General features: G+C 40.2%; 1 protein-coding gene across 1 annotated transcript in view; it reads right to left on the reverse strand.

Annotated features, from left to right (window-relative positions):
• Nucleotides 1-17,687, reverse strand: part of LOC123762896 (fibrinogen-like protein A) — a 324,583-nt gene that overhangs the window by 264,570 nt on the left and 42,326 nt on the right. Inside the window, exon 2 of the mRNA XM_069301923.1 lies at nucleotides 11,091-11,171. Within this exon, the coding sequence (XP_069158024.1) occupies nucleotides 11,091-11,171 (81 nt within the window). The remainder of the gene's footprint in view (nucleotides 1-11,090; nucleotides 11,172-17,687) is intronic.

Consider the following 17,687-nt stretch of genomic DNA (forward strand, 5'->3'; position numbering starts at 1 on the left):
ATAATGGTGAAATGAACCACTTGAGTTCTCAGTGTCGACAGACGCTTTTACTGTAGCAAACTATACATCGGTCCACCATTGCTCTTCACAGCTAACTACATAAATATCCAGTACACAGCCCACCGAGAGGCCTATAAGAAGCTTAAGAAACTAACTAATGACTTTGGGCACCCGGTATTGTACCTTTAAGTTTACGTGACAGTTTGTGGTATGGTTGATACCTGGTTGATGGGGTTCTGGGAGTTCTTCTACTCCCCAAGCCCGGCCCGAGGTCAGGCTTGACTTGTGAGAGTTTGGTCCACCAGGCTGTTGCTTGGAGCGGCCCGCAGGCCCACATACCCACTACAGCCCGGCTGATCCGGAACTTCTCTTAGAAAACAGTCCAGTTTTCTCTTGAAAATGTCCACGGTTGTTCCGGCAATATTTCTTATAGTTGCTGGGAGGACGTTGAACAGCCGTGGACCTCTGATGTTTATACAGTGTTCTCTGATTGTGCCTATGGCACCTCTGCTCTTCACTGGTTCTATTCTGCATTTTCTTAAAACTCGTTCGCTCCAGTATGTTGTTATTTTACTGTGTAGATTTGGGACCTGGCCCTCCAGTATTTTCCATGTGTATATTATTTGGTATATCTCTCGTCTCTTTTCTAGAGAGTACATTTGGATATCTTTGAGACGATCCCAATAATTTAGGTATTTTATCTCGTCTATGCGTGCCGTATTTGTTCTCTGTATTCCCTCTATTTCAGCAATCTCTCCAGCTCTGAAGGGGGAAGTGAGTACTGAGCAGTACTCAAGACGGGACAGCACAAGTGACTTGAAGAGTACAACCATTGTGATGGGATCCCTGGATTTAAAAGTTTTCGTAATCCATCCTATCATTTTTCCTGGCTGACGCAATATTTGCTTGGTTATGCCCCCTAAACGTTAGATCGTCGAACATCATTATTCCCAAATCCTTTACATGCTGTTTTCCTAATATGGGCAGATTCGATTGCGTTTTGTACCCTGTATTATGTTTCAGATCCTCATTTTTGCAGTACCTGAGTACCTGAAATTTATCACTGTTAAACATCATGTTATTTTCTGCTGCCCAATCGAAAACTTTGTTGATATTTGCTTGTAATTTTTAATACACCAGTAATTAATCCCCTTTAATTAATACACGTCTCCGTGGTGTGGTGGTAAGACACTCGCCTGGCGTTCCGCGGGCGCTTTGTCATGGGTTCGTATCCTGGCCGGGAAGGATTTACTGGGCGCAAATCCTTAACTGTAGCCTCTGTTTAACACAACAGTAAAATGTGTCCTTGGTTGTAACACGATTCTTCGCGGCGGGGATCGTATTCCAGGGACCTGCCCGAAACGCTACGCGTACTAGTGGCTGTACAAGAATGTAACAACTCTTGTATATATCTCAAAGAAAAACAAAAAAACAAAAAAAAGGTTTTCAGCAGAGGTAATTTTCATGCTGATTTTTATGTCATCTGCAAAGGATGACACGAAGCTGTGACGTGTATTTTTGTCTATATCTGATTTGAAAATAAGGGACAGTAGCGGTGTAAGGACTGTACCTTGAGGTACGGAGCTTTTAACTGCGCTTGGATTCGATTTTATTTGATTGACTGTTACTCTTTTGTTCTGTTCGACAGGAAATTGAGTATCCAGCGTCCTACTTTACCAGTTATACCTATTGATCTCATTTTGTGTGCTATCACCCCAAGGTCACATTTGTCGAACGCCTTTGCAAAGTCTGTGTATACAACATCTGCATTTTGCTTTTCTTCTAGAGCTTCTGTGATTTTGTCATAGTGGTTGTAACTGTGTCAGACAGGATCTGCCAGCTCTAAATCCATGTTGTCCTGGATTGTGTAGCTCATTATTTTCCATAAAACTAGAAATTTGATTCCTAATCACTCTTTCAAACACTTTTATTATGTGTGATGTTAGTGAAACTGGTCTATAATTTTTTTGCAAGGCTTTACTACCCCCCCCCCCTGTTCAGAGGAGCTATATCGGCAGATTTAAGTGCAGCTGGTATCTCCCTTGTATCCAGGCTCTTTCTCCATATTACGCTGAGTGCTCACGCTATTGGTACTTTACATTTCTTTATGAATATTGAATACCATGAGTCAGGCCCAGGAGCTGAGTAAATGGGCATATTGTCAATTTCTCTTTCAAAGTCTTCCGAGTTCGTGTTAATATCCGTTATATTATCTGCAGCTTGAATGTCATTCATAAAGAAGCTGTCTGGGTCTCCAACTTTTATTTATTTATTTATTTATTTATGCATATACAAGAATGTACATAAGGAATGTGAGGATACAATTATGGTAATTACAGTCTTGTAAAGCCACTAGCACGCGCAGCGTTTCGGGCAGGTCCTTAATCTAAGAAAATTTTAAGGAGGTAAATACTTGCAAAATTTATAGACAAAAAAATGATAACAGATTACATGGAATGAAAAAAAAAAAGATGAGAGAAAATTATAGGTACAGTATATTAAAGCACATAGGTAGCTATGATTGATTGCAATGACAGCTTAAAATGGTAGTTGACAACAAATTGTTAGGCACAATACAGCAGAAACAATATAAGATTGATTGCAATGACAGCTTGAATGGTAGTTGACAAAAATTGGTAGTCACAATACAGCATATGGCTAGCACATAAAAGAAGACAGCAATGAACACAATGATAAGGTTGTTTGATATTACATAAAAATTAGGAGATTGGGTACCACTAGGTACAGAGCAAATTTAAAGCTCAGTGTAGGAAACTAAATAGATGAAGTTAGGTACTTCATCTATTTAGTTTCCTACTTTCATGTTATTACTTTCATGTTATTTATTGGTGTGTTAAACAGACTCATACTGGCTTCTTAGAATTTCATTAATCTCTTTATTGTCCTCTGTGTACGTACCTTCATTTGTAATTAACGGTCCAATACTGGTCGAGGGTTTTTGATTTTGATTTTGCGTATGTGAAAAAATATTTTGGATTTTTCTTAATCTCTTGCATAGCTTTCTGTTCCAATTCCATTTCCTCAGACTCATATGATCGCTTCAACGTTTGTTCTATTTCTTCGATCTCCCTGCTTAGGTTTATTTTTCCTTCTTCTGATAGTTGTGTCTGCCGAAGCATTTCCGTTATTTTTTTCCTTCTCCTGTACAGTCGTCTGCATTCTCTTTCTAGAGTGGTCCTCTTTCTGCCCCTCCTCACAGGCACGTACTTCAAGCAGACCTTGTAAGCTTCAGCTGATCTATTCCCTGTGTGGGAGTTTAGTCGCTTAAGACCGTCTCCCATTGAATGGTTGCAAGGTCTACATTTATTTTTTTTCCCAGTCGATCCTCTTTTTGTTGAAATTGAATTGATTGACTACTCCTTCTCGCTTGTTGGGTTTCTTAGACCTACTACCGTTATTTATGCTAGTTCGCACTTCAATGAGCTTATGGTCTGAGTATGAAGTATCTGAGATTGTAATGTCTCTGATTAGTTCATCATTATTTGTGAATAACAAGTCTAGTGTGTTTTCGTTCCTAGTTGGTTCTGTAATCTGTTGATTGAGCGAGAATTTGTCACAGAATCTCAAAAGTTCTCCGACCTGTAGTTAGTTATTTCCCCGAGTCATTCCCTGCTATGATATTTGTGTTTACCATTCTCCATCGTAGACATGGTAAATTGAAATCTCCAAGGAAGATAATATCTGGAGCTGGGTTTGCTAGGTTGTCAAGTATGTTCTCTATTTTATGCATCTGCTCTGTGAATTCCTCAACCGTCGTATCTGGCGGTTTATATATTAGAATAATAATTAGGTTTAGTTTTTCTACCTTAATTCCAGGTACCTCTACCACCTCATTGGTTGACCTTAGTAGCTCTGTGCATACCAGGTTTCCTTTAATATACAGACCTACTCCTCTATTTTACCTAGTTTTTCTATCACATCTATATAAATTATAATTTGGAATCTAGATTTCACCATCCATGAAATCTTTTGTATGAGTTTCCGTGAAAGCCCCAAATATTGAGTTTGACTCTATTAGGAGGCCATTTATGAACTAAACTTTATTTCTTGCCTTTGGCTTTAAACATTGAATGTTTGCAAATATGAATCCTTGTCCATATTGTGTGTCACTTCTGGAAGGTTTTGGTAGTTCTCCCTCCTCTCTACCCTGACCCAGGGTGTGTTGTTGTGGCAATGGTTTGTCCAGTTTTGGAAGTGATACTGAGGAGTGTGGTAGTCTTTGTGTAGTTGGGGGGGGGGGGTGTAGTATTCGTGGGCTTGATGACAAACCGTAGTCCAGTCTTGGGCATTTCCTCCTCTCCATCCGTGCTCCTGCAATGTTTCTGTCTGTGTTTCTGCTTGCCTCTAAAAAATTTACATGGCTATTATATTGGACTTCCTCTCTTATATAGCGCTGTGTACCTCTGACGTGGAAATCAGGGCAATGAAGATCGTAGCATTTCCTCTCATTATTAATTGAGAGTTTGCATAGCTTAGGGTGAAAATATCTACACTCTGTATCAAAACAACATTTGCCTTTCCCTAACCAGTTTCGGCATTTCCGTGGGTGCATGAATATGTATTCCGTGCCTCTGGGCCCATATCTGCACTGTCCTTTTGCATAATACCTGCAAATATTTTCATCTGTGATTGAAATCACAGATGTATACCTGTGATTGATATAAAATACCTGTTCATACCTGTGATTGATCGAAATCACAGATGTATACCTGTGATTGATTGAAATCACAGATGTATACCTGTGATTGATATCACAGGTTGTTACGAACCCGAGTCCATCGTCGGAGCACGGAGCAGTGACGTCATCGCCATCTGTGAGTCCGCTCCCAAAACCCCCACGAAATGGACGACGCCATCTAGTGATGGCAGGAATATGCCAGCTGGACATGCTAGATTCTTGTCCTGGTAGCTCGTGAGGTAGCCGGTGCTGACCTCTAGTGAGGTGGCGCTCAGAACATCAGCGCCATCTACTGAGCTAAAAGCTGTACGTTTGTGGCTTAGCCTGTAAGTGATGTCCTAGTGGTTCCCATGTAGTGTCCCAGTACTGATGACGTGTCTGTTTTTACAGAGTCAACCTAGGATGGCTGTGATGTACGACGAATCAGTCTACCCAAGATAGCCAAGGTCTCTTCACCAGTCTGCTTTGTAGAAGCAGTGAGCCGCCACCGGATGAGCACTACTGAGTGTTCAATTGTCTGCCTGAGGAGTGACAGTGACAGGATTCGCTGTACCCGGGGCTGGCTGTTGGAAGAGACAACCAACTGCGGTGCCGACCGAGGAGAGTAACCAGCAAGTTACACGAGGCTCCTGCCTAGGGCTCGCAACCCTAGTATTCGTCGTGAAGTGGCCTAACAGCGAGGCTGATTGGTACCTGCCAGCTACAGGCTGGACTGTGATTGTGGGCCTTCATGACGGGGCATCGAGTGGGATTGTGATTTGGTTGGCCTGTGGCTAGGGTAGATTCATCGTGGTTTCTCGGTACCTGCAGAGGGTTGTGCCACGGAATAGGAAACCAGGCAAGACTGCATGGAGTGAGCGTTGCCAAGTGTCCAGCGTCTTCAGAGGGCGACGAAGATATATATTGTGTAGTAATATTTCCCGTTTGTGACTTTTAATTTATATATGGTGGTGGGAAAAGAAATATATATATATATATATATATATATATATATATATATATATATATATATATATATATATATATATATATATATATATATATATATATATATATTATTAAATATGACCGAAAAAGTAAGATTAATAATTCTAACACGAATTTTCTCAATCTTTCGTACATTACGCTTCACTGTTGGAGGTAAATAAAAAATCACTTCTCCATAATTCATTTTTATTTCTAGTCTGACGCGACACGGGCGCGTTTCGTAAAACTTATTACATTTTCAAAGACTTCACAAATACACAACTGATTAGAACGTATCTCTGATTTTATATCTACATTTGAGTGAGGTGGTAAGGGTGATGTGGCATTAACACAAGACAGAACAGGAGGGGATATTAATAGGGTATTAAAAGTATCAACACAAGACAGAACAGAAACAAACTAAATGCCAACAGCGACTGCCCTGACAGGTACAAGAGGAGTGTTGTTAACGCATACGTCGACCGTGCTCTCAGCCACAGCTCAGAATGGAAGCAAGTCGACGAAGAACTCTGTAGGGTAAGGCAGGTCCTAGTCAATAACGGCTTCTCCAATGGTTTCATCGAAGACATCATAAGAAGGAAAGTGAAAAGCCATGCAACCTCTGAAGAGACAACTAACACAACACCTATACCCCCTATTAGACTATTTTACAGAAACTTCTTTTCCACAGCTCATAAAACGGAGGAAAGGGTCCTGAAAGATATTGTTAATAGAAACGTTATCCCTACAGACAAAAATCAGAGGATACAACTGACGATTTACTATAAAACCAGAAAAACGGCCAGCCTACTCATGAGAAACTCTCCAGACACAAAACAGAACGCTTTAAAAGAGACTAATGTCGTCTATGCCTTCAAATGCCCACTTGGGGACTGTAAGCTCCAAAAAACCCAGTATATAGGCAAGACAACAACATCTCTTTCTAGGCGTTTAACGATGCATAAGCAACAGGGCTCCATTAAGGAACATATAATCTCTTCCCATAACCAAACCATCGCCAGAGAAATCCTAGTAAACAACACAGAAATCATCGATAGATACAGCGATAGCAGGCGGCTTGACGTTTGCGAGGCACTACACATCAAGAAGTCAACACCAGCAATCAACAGCCAATTATTGCACAACTATATTCTACCCACCTCAAGACTCCGCTCCAATATAGAAGCACCAAGAAATATGGACCAATAGGCTTTCTACAAACACTTCTATTCAATACCCATTGTTTCTGTTCTGTCTTGTGTTGATACTTTTAATACCCTATTAATATCCCCTCCTGTTCTGTCTTGTGTTAATGCCACATCACCCTTACCACCTCACTCAAATGTAGATATAAAATCAGAGATACGTTCTAATCAGTTGTGTATTTGTGAAGTCTTTGAAAATGTAATAAGTTTTACGAAACGCGCCCGTGTCGCGTCAGACTAGAAATAAAAATGAATTTTGGAGAAGTGATTTTTTATTTACCTCCAACAGTGAAGCGTAATGTACGAAAGATTGAGAAAATTCGTGTTAGAATTATTAATCTTACTTTTTCGGTCATATTTAATAATATATGTCTACAGGAAAGACTGCTACCAAAATATACTAATATATATATATATATATATATATATATATATATATATATATATATATATATATATATATATATATATATATATATATATATATATATATATATATATATATATATTTATATATATATAGAAAGTGATAAACTTGTGTATTTAATGTACCTCCCCTGTTTATTTTACTTGCATTAGAGCTCACCCCTTGAAAGCCTCTACTAACTTGGGGCCCGGATACCCTAACTTTAATACCATCAGAAAAGAACCCGGTTGCGTCCCATTAGGGCCGTAACACAGGTATATCTGATTTTTGTCATTATCTTTCAAAAAAATTATATATGTCGCATTAATCGTATGTGCCATTACGCATACTGAGTCACTCATTTGTCAATCATACTGAGTCGCACATACCAAGTCACCCAAACTCTCTCACTGATACAGGTCACTTACACCGAGTCTGATACTGATTATTTGAGTAACACATCTGAGTCCTTCATACTGAGTCACTCATGTTGCATCATTAAAACTGAATCACTCATACTGAGCCATTAACTCAGTATGAGTTACTGTTGAGTTAATCACATTTAGTCACTTGCCCAGTCATTCGTTGTGAGAGATAGACCTGACCATCTGTTTTAATGTGTGTAAAAGAGTGCACAAGCCTCAGTTTACTCTCATGAGTGCACAAGACTATGTGCACCAAGTCGAGTTGGGTTGATAAGAAACTAAATTACGCCTTGTTGGGTATCCTTTGACAGTTCGGGTCAAAATGATCTCATTGCTACAGCGATGGCCGTCGTGTGTGTGGCACCATTCAGTAATTACAGCAAGGTGAAGTAGAATAATAGCTAGTTAACTCCAGGGGATGAAAAATCCAGAAATAGTGTGTAGTATTTTGATACCTGTGGTCTGGAAGGGCAAGCTATTCACAACTGCCATGTAAATATCTATGCCTCTTCCGTGAAATAATAATGACGTAACGGCATAGCGCCGCACCACCCCGTGAGGCTGCTCGTGATTGGCTAGACCATAGTACCTAGAGCCTCATTGGTTCTTTTCCTTTTCTCACACTCCCTCATTGGAGGACGTGTGAGAGCCACCGCCTTGAGTATGCCGCCTCATGCCTACCTCGTTATTCTGAAATTGTTGTTTGTTTGAGGTAGACGTGAATTTCGAAGTTATCGGCCAACAGCTAAACTTTCCGACTTTTGCGACGTTAATTGAAGACTCGTCACAAATTTCATCTAGTGCGTCCCACCAACAGAAACCAATATGCAGTATTTGCAAATTAATTATAAGCGAGTGCTAAAATGAGAGAGAAAGTCAAGTGCTCACCCACGTGATTTCTAAGCAGAAGCAACGTGACTGCCAGTGTTAAATCTGTGTTTATTGTCAACATCCTTTAGCCTATTGCTTCGAGAGTAATCTGGAGCGAGAAAGCATTGATTCCCACAGTGTGCTGTTAATTTCTCTGAGTGAGATAAGTATATTTAGGGCTATTTTGTGGACTTACGGGCTTTGCCTCCCAAAGCCCGTCTTCAACACGAAACAATGGGTATAAATTGGATAAGTTTAGATTTAGGAAAGACTTGGGTAAATACTGGTTCAGTAACAGGGTTGTTGATTTGTGGAACCAATTACCGCGTAACGTGCTGGAGGTGGGGTCCCTCGATTGTTTCAAGCGAAGGTTGGACAAGTATATGAGTGGGATTGGGTGGTTATAAATAGGAGCTGCCTCGTATGGGCCAATAGGCCTTCTGCAGTTGCCTTTGTTCTTATGTTCTTAAGCCGTACCATCCCACCACGTGTGTCACGCCCCCCGTGTTCACACTGGCTATCACTACCCTGTGTGCGGTTGTCGGTTCACATTATTTTTTATTTATAAAAGAAAAACACAATGTACTAGAACAAACCAGGCAACATCAGAAGCAACAAAACATGAATACACACTGGACAAACATATGAATTAAATAATACATGAAAGCATACCAAACATACACAAGAATAACCAAGAATGAAATACACATGACACAAAGCACAAAACAGAAAAGCCCTAAACGGGCACAAGATACATGACAAAAAACAGAACGTGACAAAAACAGCACACGAAAGAAAACATAAAACATAACCACACCCAGAAAACCGGAAGGACAGAAATACGTAAAGGTAACACACAAGCAAACCCAGCCCTTCATCCCATACACAGATGCAGAACAGAACATAAAAACACATATTGGAACAGGTCCACGGAGGAGTTAAAAATAAACACCCACACCACACACACAATGACTCTCTCCCGTGCACACAGGCACTGGGAAACAAAATCACACACACACACACACACACACACACACACACACACACACACACACACACACACACACACACACACACACACACACACACACACGCAAGAGCAAGCACCAAGCATTACAAAGACAAACATGCAAACTAAAACACAAACAAACAAACCACACGGACTACTCATACTTATCCAGGTACTCCTGCACCAGAAAACGTAAACAATAAACCTTCAAAACAAATGGGTCGTCATCAGAGACTGGATGACCAGGAGCCGCACAAGGCCGAGGCATTGAATCCAGCACCGCAATGATAAAACTCTGCGCCCGCGGAACCCAAATGGAAGAAGAGGTCAACGGAACAGGCTGCACTAGGTCATCAAAGCCACATTCTAAAGGATGAGACCCATCATACACCTCGGACGGGAGGAAGAGAGGGAGGGATGGGTTTCCTCCCAGGGGGGGCGTTCACAGGGCTGCGCATGTGGAAGCACACCGAACAGCGAATAAGGCCGCACATCAGCTTGCGCACCAGGTCCCACGTCGGTCACCGCACAGAGCCCAGCAAAGGGGGGGGGGGGAGCTTAAGATACGCCAGGTCCCCCACAACCGGGAATAGGAGCAGGGGCCCCCCCTTCCCCCCCGGCTCACATCTTTCGTTAACACCACTATGAGGTCGCAAACAACAAGGACAACCGCCACTGATGGGAGCCACCAATTGGGGGTGCAGGGTCTGACACAGGAGGCAACGCAGAGCCACCTAACAGCCTCGTCAACCACACTGTCACGCTCGTCAGCCCATGCCCGAGGAGGCGACGCATCCTTATCCAGAAGAGAGCACTTAGGGACAGACCATTGATCGTCGGAGCTGTCAACCCCCCGCAGGTGGTGCCCGAGAAGAACCATCAGTAGTCTTCCCCAAAGCTGGAGGAGCACGACCACCCAGAATGTCAGCCTCAACGACGCAGGGGACGAAACCGCCACCCACGAAGGAGACCAGCGGATGCAGCAGAGGAGAAGAGACGGGTACAGGTACAGAAACCGTCGGAAGCAAAGAGGCCGTCTGCGGGGACAGAGCCGCACACCCCACCACCCCGTCGCGGACACCACCACCCGTAAACCCAGTCCCACCAGCCGAGGAACCCAGTAACAACCCTGGATCAGCAGGCGGCAGGGAAACCTCCCCACCCACCCCAACACACGGTGACAGAGCCTGATCAGCCAATGGTGGAAAATACGACCTGGATAATTAACCAGACACGACCTGAATAATCAAACTGGAACGACCTGGATAATTAACCTGGCACGACCTGGATAAATAGCCTGACATGACCTGGATATTTAACCTGGCACGACCTGGATAATTACCCAATTAAGATCTGGATAGTTAGCCTGGCACGACCTGGATAGTTATCCAGGCACGACCTGGATAGTTATCCTGGCACGACCTGGATAGTTAGCCTGACACGACCTGTATAGTTAACCTGGCTAAACCTGGACAGTTAGGCTGGCATGGTTTGGATGATATAATATTACCTGTCAGGTTTGATGAAGTAGACGCCATCCAGCCTCACTCCCCGGCAGTACAGTTCAGCACAGTCCTTGGCCATGGTCACCCTGGCAATATAAGAGCATTATAATGATTAGTTGAATTATAACCAAGTTTTAATTACATACTTGGTAATGTTAGTTTAATAATTCATGTTCTTAATATAATATAAATTTCAATAAACCAATTGGAATTTGTTTTTAAAATACTGAAAATACCTCTGCCTATTAGGCAAATTGTGCCTTGCATAATAGGCCGAGTAGTGCGTTCTGGCTATTAGGTACGATATATATATATATATATATATATATATATATATATATATATATATATATATATATATATATATATATATATATATATATATATATGTCGTACCTAATAGCCAGAACGCACTTCTCAGCCTACTATTCAAGGCCCGATTTGCCTAATAAGCCAAGTTTTCATGAATTAATGTTTTTTCGTCTACCTAACCTACCTAACCTAACCTAACCTAGCTTTTTTTTGGCTACCTAACCTAACCTTACCTATAAATATAGGTTAGGTTAGGTTAGGTAGGGTTGGTTAGGTTCGGTCATATATCTACGTTAATTTTAACTCCAATAAAAAAAAAATTGACCTCATACATAGAGAAAAGGGTTGCTTTATCATTTCATAAGAAAAAAATTATAGTAAATATATTAATTCAGAAAAACTTGGCTTATTAGGCAAATCGGGCCTTGAATAGTAGGCTGAGAAGTGAGTTCTGGCTACTAGGTACGACATATATATATATATATATATATATATATATATATATATATATATATATATATATATATATATATATATATTGTACCTAGTAGCCAGAACATCGTTCTCGGCCTACTATGCAAGGCCCGATTTGCCTAATAAGCCAAGTTTTCCTGAATTAATATATTTTCTCTATTTTTTTTCTTATGAAATGATAAAGCTACCCATTTCATTATGTATGAGGTTGTTACGACCCTGGGTTCTCCAGTGGAAACCAGAGGTCAAAATTGAGCTATTAAACTTTCTTGTAGTACAGTTAAGTGCAACTCGAACGGCAATTGTTTGTATCTTCTCTGCCAGACGTAAGACTATTATTGTTTCTCAAAGAGCATTTAAAGACTGAGCTGGGGGTTGATTATTAAATAATAACATAGGCACCAACTTTGCTTAATAATACTTTCTAATCATTCATAAAGTAACAATACGTTGCATAGGGGAAGATCTTTAATGTGCTTAGCTGCACGATCAATTAGGCTCCTTCCGGCACCACGACATGAGGGAGGCCAGCTGGTCGCTAGGAGCTCTCTCTTCTCTGGCTGGTGTTCGTGCGGACAAGACCTACTCTGTGGCTGCACCCCTACTCTTCTCCCTTCTCCTCTTACTTATTTGCCTTACCTGAAGTTCCTGTACCCTTAAGTTAAGTATTATATGGTGTTAAGTGTGCCTACTCTGGTAGTAAATATTGGTGAGACCTGGGGATAGTATTTGCCAGTGTTTTGGGTACCCCTAAGTGTTGTGTTTTGTATTAGGGTACCACATGGTCTCACTACCCTAAGCTGCATCCAGCTTCAGTGCTTATCCAGTAGTACTTTACCCTAGCTTGTTATTAGTGTAAACCTTGTATCCTGCCTAAGTGGACCAAGGCTGTTAACGTAAGATAGTGTGGTAAAGTTACTATTATTATTGTTATTGGTGTGAGTGTATATGGGGGGTTGTTAAGGGGTTAATAAATAAGTACATGAATTACAGAGTATCCCTTCTTCCTATGTGGGAGTGCATTGATCAACCCTTAGACTAACATATATGGTCTAGTAGCAAGTTATTACTACTGTGGATAGTTTATTTTGGGGGCCGGGACTTTTAGCTCTCCCATATTTGATACTCTTGTCTTCTAACTACCCTTACCCCTTAATAGTACCAGTACCCCATAGAAGCCCCACACATATATTTATAACAGAGGTAAATTATATTTTATTGGAGTTAAAATTAACGTAGATATATGACCGAACCTAACCAACCCTACCTAACCTAACCTATCTTTATAGGTTAGGTTAGGTACCCGAAAAAGTTAGGTTAGGTTTGGTTAGGTAGGTTAGGTAGTCGAAAAACAATTAATTCATGAAAACTTGGCTTATTAGGCAAATTGGGCCTTGCATAGTAGGCCGAGAAGTACGTTCTGGCTACTAGGTACGACATATATATATATATATATATATATATATATATATATATATATATATATATATATATATATATATAGATGTATATATATATATATATATATATATATATATATATATATATATATTATATATGTATATATATATATATATATATATATATATATATATATATATATATATATTATATATATGTATATATATATATATATATATATATATATATATATATATATATATATAAAACCTAGAAGGGGTACCACCTCTGGTGCAAGTGTAGGGACCCATAGCCTCGGAGAAGAAAATAAAGAGCACTCAGAGAAGACTTTGTGGATCCTCACTGAACACCTTGATATTTTCTTCTCCTACCACCCCTATTCTTTTGGTATGTGTGTATATTTATCTAACTTTATTTGAAAATGTCATTACACAAAAAAAGTTACAATATTGATTACATGCAGGGTGCAAGGCTGCTTGTCACAAGTTGTACAGCTCTTCCAGCTCCTCAGATGGCAGGCAGGAACCATGGATGCAGTGAGCATTTCCTCTCTGGATTGCCACACAAAGGCGCTGAAAAAGAAAACTGGCAGCTCTAGGGTCTCTAGTTGTTTTGATTAGCTTAGACCCCAACTCCTTCAAAAAGCTAACAGCACTTTTACCCCAGGCACCAAGTGTCTCTGAGGCAATGGGGACAAAATTGTAGTGGTGCTCAAGGTCTCAGTATTTACGTGACTTAGCCGCTTCCCGGTGATTGGCAGCTCCTCCTACTTGTGTAGCACTGAAGTCAACATAGGTATTGGCTACAGTTGAAACGCAAGTGTAGTTGCATAGTAGGCTGAGAAGTGTGTTCTGGCTACTAGGTACGACATATATATATATATATATATATATATATATATATATATATATATATATATATATATATATATATATATATATATATATATATATATATATATATATATGTCGTACCTAGTAGCCAGAACGCACTTTTTGGCCTACTATGCAAGGCCCGATTTGCCTAATAAGCCAAGTTTTCCTGAATTAATATATTTTCTCTAATTTTTTTCTTATGAAATGATAAAGCTACCCATTTCATTATGTATGAGGTCAATTTTTTTTTTATTGGAGTTAAAATTAATGTAGATATATGATCGAACCTAACCAACCCTACCTAACCTAACCTAACCTATCTTTATTGGTTAGGTTAGGTTAGGTAGCTGAAAAAGATAGGTTAGGTTAGGTTAGGTAGTCGAAAAACAATTAATTCATGAAAACTTGGCTTATTAGGCAAATCGGGCCTTGCATAGTAGGCTGAGAAGTGTGTTCTGGCTACTAGGTACGACATATATATATATATATATATATATATATATATATATATATATATATGCGAACAAGCCTGAATGGTCCCCAGGACTATATGCGAATGAAAACTCACACCCCAGAAGTGACTCGAACCCATACTCCCAGAAGCAACGCAACTGGTAACTACAGGGCGCCTTAATCCGCTTGACCATCACGGCCGTCAAAAGGAAGTGATAGCCGAGGCTATTTGAGCCACTTCCCCGACGGCAACTCGGATGGTAATCTTGGGCATAGCATTTCACCAAATCACCTCATTCTTTGGGGCACACGTGAGGAACACAAATGCGAACAAGGCTGAATGGTCCCCAGGACTATATGCGAATGAAAACTCACACCCCAGAAGTGACTCGAACCCATACTTCCAGAAGCAACGCAACTGGTAACTACAGGGCGCCTTAATCCGCTTGACCATCACGGCCGTCAAAAGGAAGTGATAGCCGAGGCTATTTGAGCCACTTCCCCGACGGCAACTCGGATGGTAATCTTGGGCATAGCATTTCACCAAATCACCTCATTCTTTGGGGCACACGTGAGGAACACAAATGCGAACAAGCCTGAATGGTCCCCAGGACTATATGCGAATGAAAACTCACACCCCAGAAGTGACTCGAACCCATACTCCCAGAAGCAACGCAACTGGTAACTACAGGGCGCCTTAATCCGCTTGACCATCACGGCCGTCAAAAGGAAGTGATAGCCGAGGCTATTTGAGCCACTTCTCAAATAGCCATTTGAGCCATCTCACTTGAGCCATTTGGTGAAATGCTATGCCCAAGATTACCATCCGAGTTGCCGTCGGGGAAGTGGCTCAAATAGCCTCGGCTATCACTTCCTTTTGACGGCCGTGATGGTCAAGCGGATTAAGGCGCCCTGTAGTTACCAGTTGCGTTGCTTCTGGGAGTATGGGTTCGAGTCACTTCTGGGGTGTGAGTTTTCATTCGCATATAGTCCTGGGGACCATTCAGGCTTGTTCGCATTTGTGTTCCTCACGTGTGCCCCAAAGAATGAGGTGATTTGGTGAAATGCTATGCCCAAGATTACCATCCGAGTTTCCGTCGGGGAAGTGGCTCAAATAGCCTCGGCTATCACTTCCTTTTGACGGCCGTGATGGTCAAGCGGATTAAGGCGCCCTGTAGTTACCAGTTGCGTTGCTTCTGGGAGTATGGGTTCGAGTCACTTCTGGGGTGTGAGTTTTCATTCGCATATAGTCCTGGGGACCATTCAGGCTTGTTCGCATTTGTGTTCCTCACGTGTGCCCCAAAGAATGAGGTGATTTGGTGAAATGCTATGCCCAAGATTACCATCCGAGTTGCCGTCGGGGAAGTGGCTCAAATAGCCTCGGCTATCACTTCCTTTTGACGGCCGTGATGGTCAAGCGGATTAAGGCGCCCTGTAGTTACCAGTTGCGTTGCTTCTGGGAGTATGGGTTCGAGTCACTTCTGGGGTGTGAGTTTTCATTCATATATATATATATATATATATATATATATATATATATATATATATATATGTCGTACCTAGTAGCCAGAACGCACTTCTCAGCCTACTATGCAAGGCCCAATTTGCCTAATAAGCCAAGTTTTCATGAATTAATTGTTTTTCGACTACCTAACCTACCCAACCTAACCTAACCTAACTTTTTCGGCTACCTAACCGAACCTAACCTATAAATATAGGTTAGGTTAGGTTAGGTAGGGTTGGTTAGGTTCGGTCATATATCTACGTTAATTTTAACTCCAGTAAAAAAAATTGACCTCATACATAATGAAATGGGTAGGTTAATCATTTCATAAGAAAAAAAATAGAGAAAATATATTAGTTCAGGAAAACTTGGCTTATTAGGCAAATCGGGCCTTGCATAGTAGGCTGAGAAGTGAGTTCTGGCTAATAGGTACGACATATATATATATATATATATATATATATATATATATATTTATGTGTGTATATCACGAAAATAAACACGTGATTAAGAATGTGACAATGTCAGACCACGGAGGAAAAATGAAACAGGAAATTTCCTTAAGTACTTTCGTATATTAAATACATCTTCAGAAGGTCCTTCTGAAGATGTATTTAATATACGAAAGTACTTAAGGAAATTTCCTGTTTCATTTTTCCTCCGTGGTCTGACATTGTCATATATATTTATATTTATACACACACATGTCATTCCTAGTAGCCACAATGCACGTCTTGGCCTACTATGCAAGGCCCGATTGGTACCTGTTGATATTCTTGATTATCTTGCTCGTGAATTAATAAATCATGTTTTACCTATTTATGCTGATATTGTTGCCAATCTTGGTAAGTTGTGCATAAAAGAATGTAAATTTACCTTCAATAATGAGTATTATTTACAGACTTTTGGAATGGCAATGAGGAATCCTTTATCGCCATTGCTTTCAAACTTGTGTATGGAATTCTTCGAAAGTAAATTTGTTTCAAAAATTACCCCTGGAATCATTTCATGGTTTAGATATGTTGATGAAATTTTGTGTATATGGCCTACAGATGTAAATACAGACGAATTTGTAGCGAAACTTAATTATTAAATCACCTCTATAAAATTGACTATGGAGACTGAAATTACTAAATGTTTGCCATTCTTAGATATTTTTATTCACAGGGAAGATTTTTCACTAACGTTTAGTGTCTACAGGAAACCTACGAATAATTTATCTTATGTTCATTATTTTTCTAGGCATAGATACAATGGGAAAAATTTATTTCTTTCCTCTAAGTATCTAAGAGCTCTTCGGGTTGTTAGTCCAGAATTCTTAGATGATGAGTTTAAGAAAATTTATTCTATTGGTCTCAAGCTTTGTTATCCACTGAGTTTTGTGGATGTTTGCCGTAACAAAGCACATCGTACATATTATAATAATATATGCAGTGAGAAAATTCGCCCAAAGAATGTATTGTTTAACTACGAAAATACTGTTAGTAAACTTTTAGTTAGAAATAGCCCTCGTAGTGGTAATTGTGTCATTTATAAAATTCCTTGTAAAGATTGTAATAGGT

The sequence above is a fragment of the Procambarus clarkii genome, chromosome 47, assembly GCF_040958095.1.
Source record: "Procambarus clarkii isolate CNS0578487 chromosome 47, FALCON_Pclarkii_2.0, whole genome shotgun sequence".
In the NCBI taxonomy this organism is placed as follows: Eukaryota; Metazoa; Arthropoda; class Malacostraca; order Decapoda; family Cambaridae; genus Procambarus; species Procambarus clarkii.